Here is an 18,461-nt window from a genome sequence, read left to right as displayed (position 1 = left end):
TGATATATTGTGATTGATGTCCCGTCGAGGTCTTGAGCCTAGTTATGAACTTGCCTTCTTTCCTCTGAATCTTTGCCCGTTAACTTCTAATAACATCGATGGTGTATGACGGTCAAATCTCATATTTGGGCCTCTTTGAGTTCTAAGTTTTTCAAACTTGACCTTTAGGCTTCAGCAAGGTATAAACATACAAGAAATTTGTCACCTCCACATAGCTATCCGAGAATTTAGAGCAAAAGTTATAAATGTCGTGCGTCAAATTTGTTTGGTGCCATGGTGGTCACAAATAACAAATAAGAAAAAGTGTTTTGTACAGCTATTTGATTATGAATTAGAATATACGACAAAAGAAATCCACAATTAGAGTAAAATATCTTCAAGTGTGATTCTAATAATGTCATAAATTGTCAATGGAAAAAATATTATGGATTATCTATCTCTAAATGTAATTGACAGTTTTAATAGTAGTACCTTAATTTTTCTTTGACCTTTGAAAATCTTTAATCTCCACAGCTCCACTAAAATTGTGAGTGAGTCTAGGATTGTCTTGTAATGTCTTAAACCTCCTATCTACATTATTCCCTAGAGGTCACCGGGCACCGCTTTCGAAAAACAAAAGAATTTTAATAGATACATAAATTTGACTGGAATTCTTGTTGTGTTTTTCTTATTTTCCTTTTGTTTCCTCCAACCCTCACCACCATTCACTCTGTACATCGATAATGGTTGCCAACAAACTGTCTTTGTCGACGACAGTCAATTTTTTTCATCTATCTCTTCTCCTCCGACCACCACTATCATATCTCCGTCATCATTCCTCTCTATCTCTCTCTCTCTCTCTCTCCCCCTCCATGTGTTTCGTCCATCTGTTCCAGCAAAGGAGAAGGTCTACATCGAATTTTAGAGATTTCCTCAAACCCATATTGACGTAGGAAAGATGGTGGGAGTAGGAAAGAGAAAGGGACAAAGAAGAGAGCAAAGATAAATGAAGATGGCGGTGGTGTGAGGAGAAGAAAAACAAGAAAAGAAAGGAGAGGAGGAAAAAAAAAGGGGGAGGTAGACAATTTTAAAGAAAGATGAGAGGTGGTGGTTGTCAGAGGTGTGTTGACCGAAGATGGTGGTCGGAAATTGGATGAGATGAGGAACAAGAAGATGTTTTATTGCTCTAAATTTTTTGACAAAATCTACCATTCCCATTAAATTGGTTAAAGTTGCTTATCGGATTGGTTCGGGCTTCAACCCGGACCTACGGCGCCCAGGTTGAAATAAAGTCGGGCCGACATGTTAAAGCACAAATCCTAATCCGGGATCAAGCTTGCTAAACTCCAAGCCGAGTAGGGTCGCGTCTGATTGTCGGTCGAGCCAGGACTCTAAGTTGTATCTGTTAGTAAATTAAAAAAAAATCTTTAAAGCTTTAATTTTCTTTTCTTTAATTATGTTATAGGAAAAGAAACTATCAAAATGCCTTCCTGAGAACTTAAATGTGTACTGTTTTTTTCTTTAAATTTTGTTATAAGAAGAGAAAATGATCAAAATTTTCGATAAATACCACTAAAATAATTTGTATTCCGTAATTTTTTATTGTTTTTCGATGCATCGCTTTTCTTAGAGGACCGTTAACAACGATCGGAATGTCTAAAGGGGAGTTTGAAAGGCGCCTCCTTATAGTGTTACTGGGGCCTCCGGTTATTGGTGTCCCCCACATTCTATAAAACGGTTTAAAACGTTCCATCTCAAAATAGACACTACCGCACTGTTTTTCAACTTAAACGGTGGACTCGACTGATTTGATTACAAAATCGGCTCAAATCCTTGGATTCGAAAGGAGGCGAGAACTAGTAACTTAAATCGCTAGATTAAGACATAATAATATTTAAAAAAAGAAATCAATTTCAACTCTTGAACATTAGTGTTGAATTCAGTAGATCTTAAACCGAATTTTGTAACAAAATCTGATCTGAGACCACCTATTTCAACTCAAAACATTGGAGTTGAATTCAGTGGACCTTGACCCGAATTCTATAACAAAATTTAGCTTGAGACCACTGATTTGAGGACGCCTAAAATCAAATACAGTCAAACTAAATTTACCTAAGTCAAACGGGGAAGAGACCAATAATACTTAGAGCAAATCCAATGGGGAGGAGTCCCGGGCCCTTAATTCAAATTAAGGGCCCGGGACACCCCATCCTCCCCATTGGACTTCCGCCGGTCCCGGGTGGAGGGCGGAGCCAAATAAGGGGCGGCCCCTTATTAGGGGCCGGCCCTTTGCTCCCCAAGGGACCGTTGGGGCTCCCCAACGGTCACATTGGGGAGCAAATCCCACCGTTGGATCACATCCAATGGTGATCCAACGGTGGGATTATTTTTTTTTCTTTTTCTTTTTTTTGTAAAAATAAAATAAAAATAAAATAAAAAAACTCATTAATTTAAAAACTTAAATAAAAAAACTTAAACAAAAAAACTTAAACTTAAAAAAACTTGAATAAAAAAACTTAAACTTAAAACACTTGAATAAAAAAACTTAAAGAAACTTCAAATTTAAGGGCCCGGGACCGCTCCCCATTGGAGCTGATTTTGAGGGTCTGAGCCCGGGCCCTTAAATTTGAATGAAAAGGTGAATTAAGGGCCCTGGGACCGCTCCCCATTGGACTTGCTGTAAGATGGCCTTTAAACTTCTCCTTGTTCGAATAGGAATTGTTTCGGGCTGTCGATAAGGAATTAAACAGCAAAGAGGAAAATACTATGAGCTAGCTCCGTCAGACCTTATCCCTTACTTTTAATACTAATATTTTTTCCTTTTTGATTCTCTTTTCAATTTTGATGTCTAAATTTATTCATTTCTTGCTTTGCTGTAATTGTACTTACTACTTACTGCTAGAGAGAGAGAGGTACCCAAACAAACCCTAGAAGAATTTTGCTTCTTCAAACAAAAACTAGTAAACTCCAGAAAAATCGGAATTTTCTGATCCAGATCTACTACTATTAAAGAAAGAATCGGATATATTCAAAGAGGTTAGCTACAAATTTCCCCTAAAAAGGTTTCTGTTTTTTTTTCTTAAGCCTGTGTAGTTATGAATTTGATCATCTCATTATAACATTTTGACTTGATCAGTATTTTAGGGCATAATTTAATTTCATGTGTTTGGGTTAATTGAATTGTAATTTCTAGGGTTACTTGATTCTCTTTCTTTCATGATTTTTGAGTATTGTTAGATTTCATTGAAATGTTTGTTTGATATGAAACCTATTTTGATTATGGAATCTAGATTTAGGGTTTGTTAGATTTGATACACATTTGAGGAAATAAAGAAGGAACCTTGTTGTAGGGTTTGTGGTGTTTGGATCTGTAATAGAGATTTCATTCTAGTGAGAGAATATGTTGTCAAGATCATATACAAATTTGTTAGATCTAGCGTCGGGAAATTTCCCGGCAATGGGTCGAGAAAGGGAAAGGAAGCGTCTTCCTCGAGTAATGACTGTTCCAGGGATTATCTCAGAGCTCGATGATGATCAAGCGAATAGTGTCTCATCTGACGTTCCTTCATCTGTCATTCAAGATAGAATGATAATAGTTGCAAATGAACTTCCTCTTAAGGCCAAGAAGAGGCCTGATAATAAGGGATGGAGTTTTAGTTGGGATGAAGATTCTTTGCTATTACAGCTTAAGGATGGTTTACCTGATGATATGGAAATTCTCTATATCGGATCATTGAAAGTTGACATTGATGTGAGTGAACAAGATGATGTATCACAGATTCTTTTAGAGAGATTTAAATGTGTACCCGCATTTCTTCCGCCTGATATTTTGTCGAAATTCTACCATGGTTTCTGTAAATCGCATCTTTGGCCGCTTTTCCATTACATGCTTCCTCTCTCGTCCGATCATGGTGGTAGGTTTGATAGATCTCAATGGGAAGCTTATGTAGCTGCAAATAAAATTTTCTCACAGAAGGTGATTGAGGTTATCAATCCAGAAGATGACTTCGTTTGGGTCCATGACTATCATCTCATGGTTCTGCCCACATTCTTGAGAAGGCGTTTTAATCGTTTGAGGATGGGATTCTTCTTACACAGTCCATTTCCTTCGTCCGAGATCTATAGAACTCTGCCGGTTAGAGAAGAGATCTTAAAGGCGCTTCTGAATTCTGACTTGATTGGATTCCACACTTTTGATTATGCTAGACATTTTCTCTCTTGTTGTAGTCGAATGTTGGGTTTGGAGTATCAATCAAAGAGGGGTTATATTGGTTTAGAGTACTATGGAAGAATGGTGGGTATTAAGATAATGCCGGTTGGGGTACACATGCGGCAAATCGAGAATGTATTGAATCTCGCCGATAAGGAATGGAGAGTTAATGAACTCAAACAGCAATTCGAGGGGAAAACTGTATTGCTTGGAGTCGATGACATGGATATATTCAAAGGGATTAATTTGAAAATATTGGCAATGGAGCAGATGCTCAGGCAGCATCCGAAGTGGCAAGGAAAAGCTGTACTTGTTCAGATTGCTAATCCTGCTAGGGGTAAAGGGAGAGATCTTGAAGTAATACATGCAGAAATAAATGCTAGTTGTAAAAGGATAAACGAAGAATTTGGAAAACCTGGTTATGAACCAATTGTGTTCGTTGATAGACCAATTTCGATCAGTGAAAAAATGGCTTATTATACTATCGCAGAATGTGTTGTGGTAACAGCTGTAAGGGACGGCATGAACTTAATCCCATATGAGTATATTGTTTGTAGACAGGGTGGAAATAAGCCACAATCGAGTTCAGAATCAAGTGGTGCGAAAAAGAGTATGCTAGTTGTGTCAGAATTCATCGGTTGTTCTCCCTCACTAAGTGGTGCAATCCGTGTTAATCCATGGAATATTGAAAATACTGGTGAGGCAATGAATGAAGCGATCTCGTTGGCTGAGTTCGAGAAGCAAATGAGACACGAAAAGCATTACAGATATGTCAGCACCCATGACGTGGCGTATTGGTCAAGAAGTTTCTTGCAAGATCTAGAGAGAAGTTGCAGAGACCATTTCAAGAGACGATGTTGGGGAATTGGTTTGAGTTTTGGTTTTCGGGTTGTGGCACTTGATCCTAATTTTAGGAAGCTTTCCATAGATACCATAGTATCATCTTATGCTAGGGCTAGAAACAGAGCTATATTAATGGACTATGATGGTACTGTGATGCCTCAAACCTCCATTAACAAAACTCCAAGTCAAGAAGTCATCTCAATTATAAATACACTCTGTGATGACCCGAAAAATACTGTCTTTATTGTTAGCGGTAGAGGGAGAGAGAGCTTAGGCAAATGGTTTTCTCCATGCGAAAAGCTTGGAATTGCAGCAGAACATGGTTACTTTTTGAGGTATGGGCTATTAATTTCTTTTTTCTTTTTCATTCGATACTTACTTATTTTCTATTTAGTTGATGAGTTACAGTGATCATTTCTCAGGTGGTCTGCAGAAGAAGAATGGGAAACATGTGGTCAGAGTACAGATTTTGGGTGGATAGAGATGGCAGAGCCTGTTATGAAGTTGTACACAGAAACCACTGATGGTTCTTCAATTGAAACTAAAGAGAGTGCCTTGGTGTGGCACCATCAAGATGCGGACCCAGTCTTCGGATCTACCCAGGCAAAGGAGATGTTAGACCATCTTGAGAGTGTACTAGCAAATGAACCTGTCGCCGTGAAGCGTGGTCAGTTTATAGTAGAAGTGAAGCCCCAGGTACATCTTATATATATTTAATATATATGTTTCGCGTTCACGCCCCGACTTTTTCAGCTTGCCCATAGAAATTTGTCAAAGAAACATCCTAGAACTAGTTGTTGATATGTCACTAAATCAAGTTTTTGTATTCCTCTTGGTGTATCCATGTCAGATCTGTCTTCTCTAGTGCTCTTAACCCTGCTTCGCCGTTTCGAGGCTAAGATTTTTATTGACATTTGCATGTTATATATAGGAGTTTCTTGTGTTACCCATGGATACAATTAGCGTCTTAGGTTACCTCTCTCAATGAATGGTAATTCACCTTGCCACCTCGAGTAACACACATGCGCCACTATGACCCTGGGATGTTGGATTTCTTATCTCAGTATGTAAGGTGAATTACAATATTTTAGGAGGATATCCTAGAACATTAATTGAATCCAGGGGGTAACCTAAAAAACCCCCTTATATATGTCCATAACTTTCTTCTGCATCGTAAACAAAAAACTGTTTTGCATAATGTGAATGAAGTTGCCCTCGTAATTTCAGTTGCAGCTTTCTTTTCTGGTACTAGTAAATGTCTAATAGTTTATTTTGTGTGTTTAGGGAGTAACCAAAGGTCTAGTTGCAGAGAAGATTTTCACAAAAATGGCTGAAAATGAACGGCAGGCTGATTTTGTGCTGTGCGTCGGGGATGACAGATCGGATGAGGATATGTTTGAAATCATTGGCAATGCGATGGCAAGGGGCATAATCTCTTCCAAGACAGCAGTATATGCATGTACAGTTGGGCAGAAGCCAAGTAAAGCGAAGTATTATTTGGATGACACGACCGAGGTCGTACTCATGCTCGAAGCTCTTGCTGAAGCCTCTGATCCGTCAGTTTCATCACCTTAAACAAGAAACCGGGAGCTCCAATCAAAACCTTCTGTCCAGTTTCCTTCAAGCAACTTGAGTTATTATTCCGCTACTTGGGTAGTCATAAAACAAGTAATAAGATCAAAAGTGGCTTCGAACTCAAGTTGGAGGTTCCAATCAGGCTGAAACTGTGAGAGCTATGGATTGAAGGGCAAGTTGATTATAGATAAGAACAGAAACATTCAGATAGCTAAGCTATCTGTGGAAATAAATGGATTTTACTTTGGTTTGGTTGGACAACTTTCTGTGTTTGCTGATACAGTAGAAGGAATTATCTGCAAGAAGGTAAAAATGGTTGGAACGAAGCAATAGAAACGCCAATTTCGTACTTTCTGGTTAGATCAATCAAAGGATGATCTTCTTCTCTCTAAGTAGCTTCAGTGGCAGCCTGGAAATCTGAATATCAGGCGACCTAATAACATAAAACAGACAATGGCTGGATCTTGGATTAGCTATCTGTTTAATATTAACTCTTCTGATAATGCAGTCCCCAGTCTTTTGCTCCTCTCTTCTACTTGATTGATTGATTATATGATGATTCTTATTTGTGTAGAAAATGTTCGTCGCTAGGCAGCTATTGCGGCTGAATCGAGACATTTTTTACTTTCTCCTAAATCCTGTGTTTCTCTAAATCCCGTCTCTCTCTAAATCTTGCCCAGTCTAATACCTCGGTTGAGTTTCTGAGTTTCCTGGCTAAGTATCAGATTTGTTTTGTATAAAACATCTCAAAAGCAAGGTCGGTTCTGACATCAATTTTAAAACTTCAAGAAAGAAGAACCAATTATGTATAGGATTCTCACAATTCTTTATGAGCCACTCTAACCAGAAGCTAACCAGTTCATGCAAACAAAAATTTCCAACATAGATCTTATTCCACTAGTGGTTTTTTCATAAATTAGATCCTATTTTAGCCCCATTTCCTCATGTCTTTAGTACCTCCCAGACCCTTGAGCTATAGGTGTAGAAATTGCTCGAAATGGACTCAAACGGATCCCGCTCATAGGGAAGTATTCCCCAGGAGGCCAGGACAAGTACAAGAGCCTCAAGCAGCCAGAGGGTAGATGTACCCATTGATGCCCATTCCGACCGACTAGCTCGGTCTGATTCAAGCATGTAGACCATGTGTCCAAATTGGAAATTGGTAGTGTTTGACGTTGTGGTGAAAGATCTATTATATAAAATATGATGTTGAGTGCTGACTGACAAACCAAAGACAAACAAAAAGACAAACCAAAGATAAATTAGTATCTCAATAAAAGAGAAGAAAACATCTTATAGTGAAAGAAAAACACCATTTACCTCGAAAAAGAAGTGGCCTAAAGAATCCGAACAAGACAAACTATTGAAGACATACTACGTCGAATATAAAATTTATTTTATCGGGCCATTCAGACAATTAAAGATAAATTACTGACTGACATATTACGTTGAGTATAAAACTTATTTTGTTGGGTCATTCGGACAACTTTTTATCGAGCCAAATTTGTAAAAGCATATTATGCAAGTGCCACCATTTGTCATGTGGTCGGCTGCCACTAGCCGACCTTATCCCATATGTTTCTACTTTTAACAAGATGTTTTCCTTTTATGATTCTCTTCCATGAAAAAGCACAAGTTGTTTATTTCTATGGGTTAAAATGAAAGAAGTTTGATTTTGCCCTAATTATTCAATTCTTGCTTGGCTGTAATTGTACTGGTGGGGATATATATATATATATATATATATATATATATAGAGAGAGAGAGAGAGAGAGAAGTGAATTTTATATTTGAATTATAAGGAGGAAAGGAAACAAACCCTAGAAGAATTTTACTTCTTCAAACGAAACATAGTAACTCCAGAAAAATCGGATTTTTTTTTTTTATCTAGATCTGTGAAGACAGAATCAGATAGTCAAAGAGGTTAGCTACAACTTTCTTCTGAAAGGGTTGTTTCGTTTCATTGTTTTCTTTTTGTTCTTAAGCTTGTATTGTTTATGTATTTGATCACCTCATTATAACATTTGTTTTGATTAGTATTTTAGGGCATAATTTCATTTCATGTGTTTGGGTTTATTGAATTGTAGTTTTAAGGGGTACCCTTTTTATGGAAATGCTTAGTTAATAACTTCCCCATTATGAGTTCAGATTTAGGCTTTGTTAATGTTAGATTTGATACCTATTTGAGGAACTTGTTTTAGGGTCTGGGGTGTTTGGATCTGTGATAGAGGTGAGAGAAAATGTTGTCAAGATCATATACAAATCTGTTAGATCTAGCATCGGGGAATTTCCCGGCGATGGGGCGAGAAAGGGAAAGGAAGCGTCTCCCTCGAGTAATGACTGTTCCGGGGATAATTTCCGAGCTCGATGATGATCAAGCAAATAGTGTCTCGTCTGACGTTCCTTCATCTGTCATTCAAGATAGAATGATAATAGTTGCTAATGAACTTCCTCTTAAGGCCAAGAAAAGGCCTGATAATAAAGGATGGAGTTTCAGTTGGGATGAAGATTCTTTACTCTTACAGCTTAAAGACGGTTTACCAGATGATATGGAAATTATCTATATCGGATCATTGAAAGTTGACATTGATGTGAATGAACAAGATGATGTATCACAGATTCTTTTAGAGAGATTTAAATGTGTACCCGCATTTATTCCGCCTGATATTTTGTCGAAATTCTACCATGGTTTCTGTAAATCGCATCTTTGGCCGCTTTTTCATTACATGCTTCCTCTCTCGTCCGATCATGGTGGTAGGTTTGATAGATCTCAATGGGAAGCTTATGTAGCTGCAAATAAAATTTTCTCACAGAAGGTGATTGAGGTTATCAATCCAGAAGATGACTTTGTGTGGGTACATGACTATCATCTCATGGTTCTACCCACATTCTTGAGAAGGCGTTTTAATCGTTTGAGGATGGGGTTCTTCTTACACAGTCCATTTCCTTCGTCCGAGATCTATAGAACTCTGCCGGTTAGAGAAGAGATCTTAAAGGCGCTTCTGAATTCTGACTTGATTGGATTTCACACTTTTGATTATGCTCGACATTTTCTCTCTTGTTGTAGTCGAATGTTAGGTTTGGAGTATCAATCAAAGAGGGGTTATATTGGTTTAGAGTACTACGGAAGAATGGTGGGTATTAAGATAATGCCGGTTGGGGTACACATGCATCAAATCGAGAATGTATTGAATCTCGCCGATAAGGAATGGAGAGTTAATGAACTAAAACAGCAATTTGAGGGGAAGACTATATTGCTCGGAGTTGATGATATGGATATATTTAAAGGGATTAATTTGAAGATATTGGCGATGGAACAAATGCTCAGGCAGCATCCTAAGTGGCAAGGAAAAGCCGTACTAGTTCAGATTGCAAATCCAGCAAGGGGTAAAGGGAGAGATCTTGAAGTAATACAGGCCGAAATAAATGCTAGTTGCAGAAGGATAAATGAAGAATTTGGAGAGCCTGGTTATGAACCAATTGTGTTCATTAATAAACCAATTTCAATCAGTGAAAGAATGGCTTATTATACTATCGCAGAATGTGTTGTGGTCACCGCTGTAAGGGATGGCATGAACTTAATCCCATATGAATATATTGTTTGTAGACAGGGTGGAAAGAATGTAGAATCCACTTCGGAATCAAGTGGCCCGAAAAAGAGTATGCTAGTTGTGTCAGAGTTCATTGGATGTTCTCCTTCACTTAGTGGTGCAATCCGTGTTAACCCATGGAATATTGAAACAACTGGTGAGGCAATGAATGAAGCGATCTCGTTAGCTGAGCCGGAGAAGCAAATGAGACACGAAAAGCATTACAGATACGTCAGTACCCATGATGTTGCGTATTGGTCAAGAAGCTTCTTGCAAGATTTAGAGAGAAGTTGCAGAGACCATTTCAAGAGAAGATGTTGGGGAATTGGTTTGGGTTTCGGTTTCAGAGTTGTTGCACTTGATCCTAATTTCAGGAAGCTTTCGATTGACACTATTGTTTCATCTTATGCGAGGGCCAAAAATAGAGCTATATTATTGGATTATGACGGTACTGTGATGCCACAAACCTCCATTAACAAGACTCCGAGCGGGGAAGTCATCTCAATTGTAAATACACTCTGTGATGACCCGAAAAATACTGTCTTTATTGTTAGTGGTAGAGGGAGAGAGAGCTTAGGTAAATGGTTTTCTCCGTGCGAGAAGGTTGGGATTGCAGCGGAACATGGTTACTTTTTAAGGTATGGGTAGTTAATTTGGTTTTATTTCTCTTAGAAGTGTAATTTTACACTTTCTCAATGAGTTGTGGTGTGATTACTTCTCAGGTGGTCAGCTGACGAAGAATGGGAAACATGTGGTCAGAGTACAGATTTTGGGTGGATAGAGATGGCAGAGCCTGTTATGAAGTTGTATACAGAAACCACTGATGGTTCTTCAATTGAAACTAAAGAGAGTGCCTTGGTGTGGCACCATCAAGATGCAGACCCCGTATTTGGATCAACCCAAGCAAAGGAGATGTTAGATCATCTTGAAAGTGTACTAACAAATGAACCTGTCGTGGTTAAGCGCGGTCAATTTATAGTAGAAGTGAAGCCCCAGGTATGTCTTATATTGTATACTCATTTATACCCATCTTTATTCTAGTCTCCCGATGCACTCTTTAGAATTACAATTACTTATGTTTATATTCGTAGGTGTGGCGAATAACATTTGAAAAAATACAAAGCACCACCTTAATATTTTCAAATCTTAATTCTGAATTTGAAAAAATACAAAGCACCACCTTAATGTTTTCATGAAGCCTAGATGTGGCGAATAACATCCAAGACCTAGTCCTCAGTAAATCACTAAAATAAGTTTTTAAGTTCCGATTGCGGCAGTGTCATATGGCATTACTACCGTTTCGGTTGTTTATTTCCTTCATTAATATATCCCAAGGTTTCGTGGGGAAGGTCTTGTGAGTGAGTAGGTTAGGGGAGGCCTAAGAGAATGTATGAAAAAGAAAAAAAGGGTCGTTTAAGAGGCGGTTGTTGTATAATAAAATATTAAGTGGCGTAACCTTTTTCAAAGACTCCTTCCTATTCGACCTAACAAACTTGACTTCACCGACCTTGACACTCGAATGATTTACGTCCGAATCTTACCTGAATCGGTACATGCCTTCTCTATACCTTGCTTTATTTTTTTCGGGCTAATATTTCACACTCACATTTGCATTTATACATATCATCCCTTTCTTCAACGGAGAACTGTTTCTTTTATATATTTAATATTTGTATTATTGTATCCCATATTTCACTAATGATGAGGTTTGTTTGTGTTAATTCTTTTACATAATGTGAATGGAGCTTTCCTTGCAAATTCAATTATTAGCTTGCTTCTCATGTTCTAGCAATCGTCTAATAATTTTTCCTCATGTGGGGTGTTTAGGGAGTAACCAAAGGACTTGTTGCAGAAAAGATTTTCACGAAAATGGCTGAGAATGAACAACACGCTGATTTTGTACTGTGTGTCGGAGATGACAGATCGGATGAGGATATGTTTGAAATCATTGGCAATGCCATGGCAAGGGGCGTAATCTCTTCCAAGACAGCAGTATATGCATGTACAGTTGGGCAGAAGCCAAGTAAAGCTAAGTACTATTTAGATGACACAACCGAGGTGATACTCATGCTTGAAGCTCTTGCCGAAGCCTCTGATCCATCAGTTTCATCACCCTAAGTAAGAAATCAGGAGCTCCCATTGAAATCTAAAATGTAGTTCTGTTCAAGCAAAACCCGAGTTATTCATGACATGGGTAATAAAAAAATCCATAACACCATTGAAAGTGGATTCGAACTCAGGTTGGAGGTATACTTTTTCACTCTCGACGGACAGTTGATTCCTATGTAAGTCTGGGGAAGGTCTACTTTTGCAGCCTCTTCTTCATAAACATTCTTATAGGAAGTTTTTTTTGCTGAAAGTGAGATTGAAGCGTTTGTTTTCTGAATAATTGGCAGCAGAACTTTCTGCATTTGCTCAAAAAGTGGAAGGAATTATTGCCATGGCGACAAAAAGGTGAGTCGATGAAACTAGAACAGAATGAAGAAATTCTCTCTAAGATCAATCAATGTATGATCTTCTTCTCTTTAATTAACTAATAACATGAAGTTGACATTGGTTCTCTTTTGTATTTCTCTGGTTGATCATATTATGAATCTTACTTCATATGTAAAAAGATCAAATGCATATTCTTTTCTCACTTCTTTCGGAATTTCAAAAATCTTTTAGTTGCAGAAGATATTAAGGTGTTTTTTTCTCGCTATCTTCTGAATCTGAAATCGACCAGATTTTACCAGTTAGACAAGTCAAACATCATGAGTCGAACAAAAACAAATATTTTGAAATCTGGTTCAAGTAAATCTTGACATTGAGTTATATTATAGATTAGAATTAAAGAGTAGCCGGAGTGGCCTTTTCTGAAACAATCAAAAAGACGTTAGTGTACTTCGCAATTCCTAAACTTCTCCAAAGGTGCTAAAATACAATCATTAGAATGCGACTAACAACTCTGTTCATGTCCGGTAAAATACTTTGTTTTGGCTTAGTGGCGCATAGGACACTTGTTTCTCAAGATACTAATTCTCGTTCTGGACAAATGTTAAATGGTTCAGAACGACACTTGTTTCTTAAGATACTAATTCTCGTTCTGGACAAATGTTAAATGGTTCACCGACAAAAAGTTACTCGTATGCATTCTTATTTTGTACTAGTAGCACTTCCAACATAGAGAAAGAAAGTTTTGTGGGAATTCTTAGAAAGAGAAAGTTATATGGAAAGAAACCTAATGAACCAACTAGCTAGGAATATATGAGAATAGTCTATATTACTATTTGAGCACATGCATGACTCAATTTACCTCAATCTCCAAGTCCCATGTGAGAAGTTTAGGGGACCTCGGCCCACAATGTTTCCTCATTTTTCTTGACATGCTTCATGCTTGTCATCACCAAAGAAGCACCAATTTTAGTGGGGACTTTTCTAATATAGGCTGTGAAACAGGCTAGGGATAAAACCCTAATCTTGATGGAAGATTTATAGCCTATATTAATTGAATACTAAGATAAGAGAGACCTTTCATAGAAACATACCACATTTGTGTGTGTCATCCTGGTCGGTGATATTCAACCATCATTTCTAGCTTCTATCAAAATGGGATAATCTTATGACAAGGATGAGGATATAATGAGTGTCCCACTTAGATCCAATTTGGTCAGACTATTTTCTTTTTGTTGCAAATTTTGGACACACTATGTCATCCTTTTACATATTTGGGAAATGTAATAGAGTTAATTCCTATATGGCCCCCTACTTTGTGACCAGCTTCCTTTATGGCCCCTAAATTTCTGTAAATTCAAATATGACTCCCTATTTTCATGGAAATGTCATAACTACCCTTCCCATTAACATATTTTCAAAATAAAATTAAAAACAAAAACCTAAATTCCACCTCACTTCCCTCTCCACCACTCATCTCTCTTCACGTCACCTCTCTCTCCAACTCACCTCTCTCTCTCTCTCTCCAAGTCAGCACTCTCTTCTCCGTTGAAGGTCGCCGACCGGAAAAAATTTCGGCTGGCAACCTTCATCGGAGAAGAGAGTGCTGACTTGGAGAGAGAGAGAGATAAGTGAGTTGGAGAGAGAGGTAACGTGGAGAGAGATGAGTGGTGGAGAGGGAAATGAGGTGGAATTTAGGTTTTTGTTTTTAATTTTATTTTGAAAATATATTAATGAGAAGGGTAGTTATGACATTTCCATGAAAATAGGGGATCATATTTGAATTTACAGAAATTTGGGGGCCATAAAGGAAGCTGGTCACAAAGTAGGGGGCCATATAGGAATTAACTCAATTTAATATCCATCATTATTTAGTGTTGATTTTGCTTTATTCATTTGAAAATTGTTCTTTCGCCCGATATTTCTGCTCGAAAATTGTCTGAAAAAAAACATGACATGTCAGGTTTTGAGATGAGCTTACTACGTCAGTTTTACGACCATGAAGGGGCAAAATTTTGCTACTTAGCATTGTTGCCCCCATTCGGACCTAGGTAAATGGAAAGTTCCCAATGAAGCTTCAATATGAACATATTTGTTCTCTTACATTTATCCAACCCTTTTATTAGTCTTTTTTTGTTGAAATAACCCTTTTATTTGTCTCTTAGCTAATAGTTTTTTTTTGATGAGAGAATCTTAGCTAATAGTTACTAGGGAAGAAAATTCAAATGATGTATTTGTTGATCATCTCAAACCACTTACCAACCTAGGCTAGCTATAAAGCACTTTAAGGAAGAATGTTCATCAAGTAATTTCAAATGCTTCAAACACATCTAGTTTATTGAGCATGATAAATCTCTCTTTTCCTATTTTTAGGGCTTGACAATTTGTCGGCGACAAAGATTTAATTTTCCAGTATTTAAATTTTTTTGAAGAAAACAAAAATAAATTTTCAAGACCTAAGACCAGGTCATATTTTGTATATCGCACTTTACATTGTTAATAATCTCTCAGCAATTGGGGTAGAGATCATAAAATTATAAAATACAGACAGTGGAGAAGATATATCCGATAAACTATGATAAAATGCTAATCAAGACAAAAATTAATCTGTATAAAGAAAATAAACAAAACAATATATGTATATATTAATGTTTATGGATTTCAATCTATATTCCAACCTTTGTCTACATGTATTCTACTCTCTCAAGTCTCAACTAATAACCCTACCCTACCTCACCCCCACCCACAACCCAACTTCCAGTTCATCCTCCACTCTCTCTCTCCCTCTTCTTTCACTTTCTCTCTCTAAAAATAAACCATCACTTTCTCTCTCCCTCTTTCTTTCACTTTCTCTCATCCTGGACTTGGGTAAACCTCACATTGCAATATTGTCTTCCCAATCTTAAAACCCGGAATCACAGTAAACCCGACCCGAGCATCCAAAATCATTGACCCATCTTCTAAAACAAAAGCATCTTCAACTATACTCTTCATATAAACATCAGAAAATCTACACCCTTTTCTCATCTCAAAGATTTTTGCTTCTGGTTCAAATGAAAACCCTAAACAATTCAAAACCCATACCCATTTTGCCATCTCCAAAAATCCATTATAGAAATGGGTTTCTGGGTACCCACCTGAATTTATAAAATTTCTCTGTTTCAAATCACCAAAAAAAGATTGTTCCAACTTTGGATGAACTAATTGAACGTACTTTTCATGGCAGAATTTCCTAAAGTTAGGGTTTTTATTTATCAATTCTTTCTGATTCATTGATTTAAATTGTAAGAATTCGTCGAAAAATTGGTGGGGTTTCTTCTTTTGTTGATTTTGGTGATTGAAATTACTGAATTGGAATCCATCAAACATCTTTAAACAATAGAATGATTCAAATGAAAAACAGAGATGATTTTTTCTTGTGTAATTGAATCCTGGGTAGATTGAATTTGAAGCAGAATTCAAATCCCATCCTGAAGATTTCATCTCACTAATCATCAACTTGACAAAACCCCTGATTGATTTAACTGTTTGTTTCAGAACTAGGGCAAAATGATTTGGATTTAACCCAGAAAAATGAAAATCATTAAGAACAAAAAGATGATCTTTAGATTTCAATCTTTTCTCTGTTACTCTGTTTTTTTCCTCTGTTTCTTCAAGTTCTTGATTCAGAATTTCAATTTCAGAACCTTGGACTTTAATTTCTGATTCAAATTTCCTTCTCATAATCTCATAAATCTTTAATAAACTCTGGTGTTCTTGAATTTGAGCTAATAATTTTGTAACAGGAGGAGATGGATCAATCTGTTTCTTCAAGAAAATCTGTTTCAATTCTGATAATTTTTTCAATTCATTGACTAAAATTTCATCAGAAGTTTGAATTCCTTCATAATCATAAGGAGATTGAAAAATTTGTAATTGAGCATAAGAAGCTTTAACTGAAGAAATACTTGCAAAAAGCTTAGAAAGAAGAGCTTCCATGGAAGCTCTGATTCTTACCTTTTCTTCTTCATCATCATCTTCAATGGTAGTCTTAATTCTGATTTTAGTAATTGAATCTTCATGGGTTATTCCAGGTACCCTGAATTTGAGAGCTTTTGTGAATGTTCTAACTAATCCTCTAATATTTGAAGAGGGTTCTAGCTTACCCTGATCCATATGTGAGAGATCAAGAACTCAAGACTTTAGAGAGAGAAAGAGAGAAAACAACTTGACATCACAAGAGAGAGAGAGAGAGGGTGTTATAATTGAGTATTTGATGAGGAATTATGGAGACATTCTTTTGTATTTTCTTGATCTGATTTTGTGTTTATGGGGTGTCACAAAAAATTCCATTTTATTATTGAATATTAACAACTAGTACTATACCCTTTATCAAAAAAAAAAAAAAAAACTAGTACTATATAAACAAAAATGTCAAGAAATTGGGGTCACAGGGTGAATGGTGATGTTACTGGCTCCAATTAATCGGATTACTTTTAGTACTTGAAGGTTCGATTAGTTAGAACATGCCACATCAGCTTTTAACGTCTGGTCAACCTTACTCTTTTTTAATCCGAATAATATTATCTCACATAAAATGTATGAAACATGTTGGAACGGGGTAGTTTTCGCCTATAAGTTTTGATTTGTTTATGTCATATGATTGACAAGGGACCACATAAGATTGAACAAGATTTTGGACAGAAGAGAGAAGGTGTGGGGTAAAATGTAGACTATGACATGGAATATGATTACGTTAGTAAGTAAATTTAATGAAGAGTAATGGTATGTACGACCCCTCTCCCAGCTGAATCTCGGATGGATTACGTGGCCGGTCCAGATTAGAGAGAGAGGGTTTTTCACTTTCTCTCTAAATCTGGTCCGATCACGTCACCTGGTTGGGATTCAACCGGGAGAGTGGCTGGGCATACCATCAACATTAAAATTTAATAAGTTATTTGATGTAATTATTCACATAAATATATATCTATATAATAAGGGAGGAGGGTATCTTTCCCCCTCCTCTCAAGGGCTATGATTTATCCCCACAAATTTGTCTTTCATGGTTGGGATTTAACTATTCAAAAATAGATGGCCCACTTAATTAAAAAGGCCAGCGCTTTGGGAAAATCTAAATAGTTTTCGGGGTGTGAAATTTTAAAGATAATATACAATATTTTAAAATTTTTCCGGAGAAACATATTTTATGGGGAGTATGTTTCAAAATAAAAATAAAAATAAAAAACCCTCCACCTCACCTCACTCTCTCTCTTCTCCGACCAGGTCGCCGGCCGGCGACCTTGTGGGAGAAGAGAGAACGGTGGGGAGAGAGAAGATGAGGTGGAGAGAGAAGATGAGGTGGAGAGAGAAGATGAGGTGGAGAGAGAGAGGTGAGGTGGAGAGAGAGTGAGGTGAGGTGGAGGATTTTTTATTTTTATTTCCCTCTAACAACTTACAAAATAAAATTGTTAAACAAAATTGACTAATTTTTGATCAAGTCTTCACACCCCAGAAACTATTTTGCTTTCCCCAAAGCGCTGGCCATTAAAATCATTTGAGATTATAAGAAAAAAACATCTTTTTAAAGATCCAATTTTCTTTGAGAAGACTTAAAGGCACCCATATTATTGTTTGTAGGCGCTTGGTTTTCTTAAAACTTTAGCCTTTGAGGCGCGCCTATAATTACAATGTGGAACACGTATAGATCACCTCACGTGACACATTTGATAGAACTATCCGTGCTCACCGGACACGGGTTATATCCTCGTGTATATATATGTGATGGATATTGCTTTCTCTTATTTGATTTGGAATTAGCTAAATTGTCCATTGAAGGCAATATGTGATATTTG

At 37.1% G+C, this 18,461-nt stretch overlaps 3 protein-coding genes across 8 annotated transcripts; 2 read left to right on the top strand and 1 right to left on the bottom strand.

Moving 5' to 3' along the window:
• The first annotated feature begins 2,590 nt into the window (after positions 1–2,590).
• Positions 2,591–7,133, top strand: LOC147536483 (putative alpha,alpha-trehalose-phosphate synthase [UDP-forming] 7). 3 transcript variants are annotated; one of them, XM_086642242.1, is made up of 4 exons: positions 2,591–3,015; positions 3,330–5,367; positions 5,455–5,728; positions 6,317–7,133. In XM_086642242.1, exons 2-4 carry the CDS (start codon positions 3,380–3,382, stop codon positions 6,605–6,607), a joined length of 2,553 nt encoding a protein of 850 aa, XP_086498368.1. In that variant the 5' UTR covers positions 2,591–3,015; positions 3,330–3,379; the 3' UTR covers positions 6,608–7,133. The 3 variants fall into 3 exon arrangements, with proteins under 3 accessions (XP_086498368.1, XP_086498367.1, XP_086498365.1); XM_086642239.1 differs by having other exon boundaries at positions 2,700–3,015; positions 3,270–5,367; XM_086642241.1 differs by having other exon boundaries at positions 2,645–5,367.
• Positions 7,134–7,955: 822 nt separating this feature from the next.
• LOC147536482 (putative alpha,alpha-trehalose-phosphate synthase [UDP-forming] 7) lies at positions 7,956–12,835 on the top strand. 4 transcript variants are annotated; one of them, XR_015225747.1, is made up of 5 exons: positions 8,135–8,530; positions 8,809–10,835; positions 10,920–11,193; positions 12,025–12,482; positions 12,594–12,835. XR_015225747.1 is itself a non-coding variant. In XM_086642244.1 (4 exons), exons 2-4 carry the CDS (start codon positions 8,848–8,850, stop codon positions 12,313–12,315), a joined length of 2,553 nt encoding a protein of 850 aa, XP_086498370.1. In that variant the 5' UTR covers positions 7,956–8,530; positions 8,809–8,847; the 3' UTR covers positions 12,316–12,835. The 4 variants fall into 4 exon arrangements, 2 of the variants coding, with proteins under 2 accessions (XP_086498370.1, XP_086498369.1); XM_086642244.1 differs by having other exon boundaries at positions 7,956–8,530; positions 12,025–12,835; XM_086642243.1 differs by having other exon boundaries at positions 8,010–10,835; positions 12,025–12,835.
• A 2,407-nt stretch (positions 12,836–15,242) lies between these two features.
• Positions 15,243–16,984, bottom strand: LOC147536481 (protein GRAVITROPIC IN THE LIGHT 1-like). The gene has a single exon (XM_086642238.1). It carries the CDS (start codon positions 16,783–16,785, stop codon positions 15,484–15,486), a length of 1,302 nt encoding a protein of 433 aa, XP_086498364.1. The 5' UTR covers positions 16,786–16,984; the 3' UTR covers positions 15,243–15,483.
• Between the last annotated feature and the right edge of the window lie 1,477 nt (positions 16,985–18,461).

The sequence above is a fragment of the Eschscholzia californica genome, unplaced genomic scaffold (assembly GCF_041429995.1).
Source record: "Eschscholzia californica isolate CP2 unplaced genomic scaffold, dmEscCali1.0.p SCAF_5, whole genome shotgun sequence".
Taxonomy (NCBI): domain Eukaryota; kingdom Viridiplantae; phylum Streptophyta; class Magnoliopsida; order Ranunculales; family Papaveraceae; genus Eschscholzia; species Eschscholzia californica.
Note: the sequence above shows the minus strand (reverse complement) of the source record. Positions and strands in the feature narration are given on the sequence as shown.

Coding starts and splice junctions, on each gene's coding strand:
- LOC147536483 (XM_086642242.1), top strand. CDS start 3,380: ATGTTGTCAAGATCATATACAAATTTGTTAGATCTAGCGTCGGGAAAT. Junction 5,368..5,454: donor GAACATGGTTACTTTTTGAG/GTATGGGCTATT, acceptor ATCATTTCTCAG/GTGGTCTGCAGAAGAAGAAT. Junction 5,729..6,316: donor TAGTAGAAGTGAAGCCCCAG/GTACATCTTATA, acceptor TTGTGTGTTTAG/GGAGTAACCAAAGGTCTAGT.
- LOC147536481 (XM_086642238.1), bottom strand. CDS start 16,785: ATGGATCAGGGTAAGCTAGAACCCTCTTCAAATATTAGAGGATTAGTT.
- LOC147536482 (XM_086642244.1), top strand. CDS start 8,848: ATGTTGTCAAGATCATATACAAATCTGTTAGATCTAGCATCGGGGAAT. Junction 10,836..10,919: donor GAACATGGTTACTTTTTAAG/GTATGGGTAGTT, acceptor ATTACTTCTCAG/GTGGTCAGCTGACGAAGAAT. Junction 11,194..12,024: donor TAGTAGAAGTGAAGCCCCAG/GTATGTCTTATA, acceptor TGGGGTGTTTAG/GGAGTAACCAAAGGACTTGT.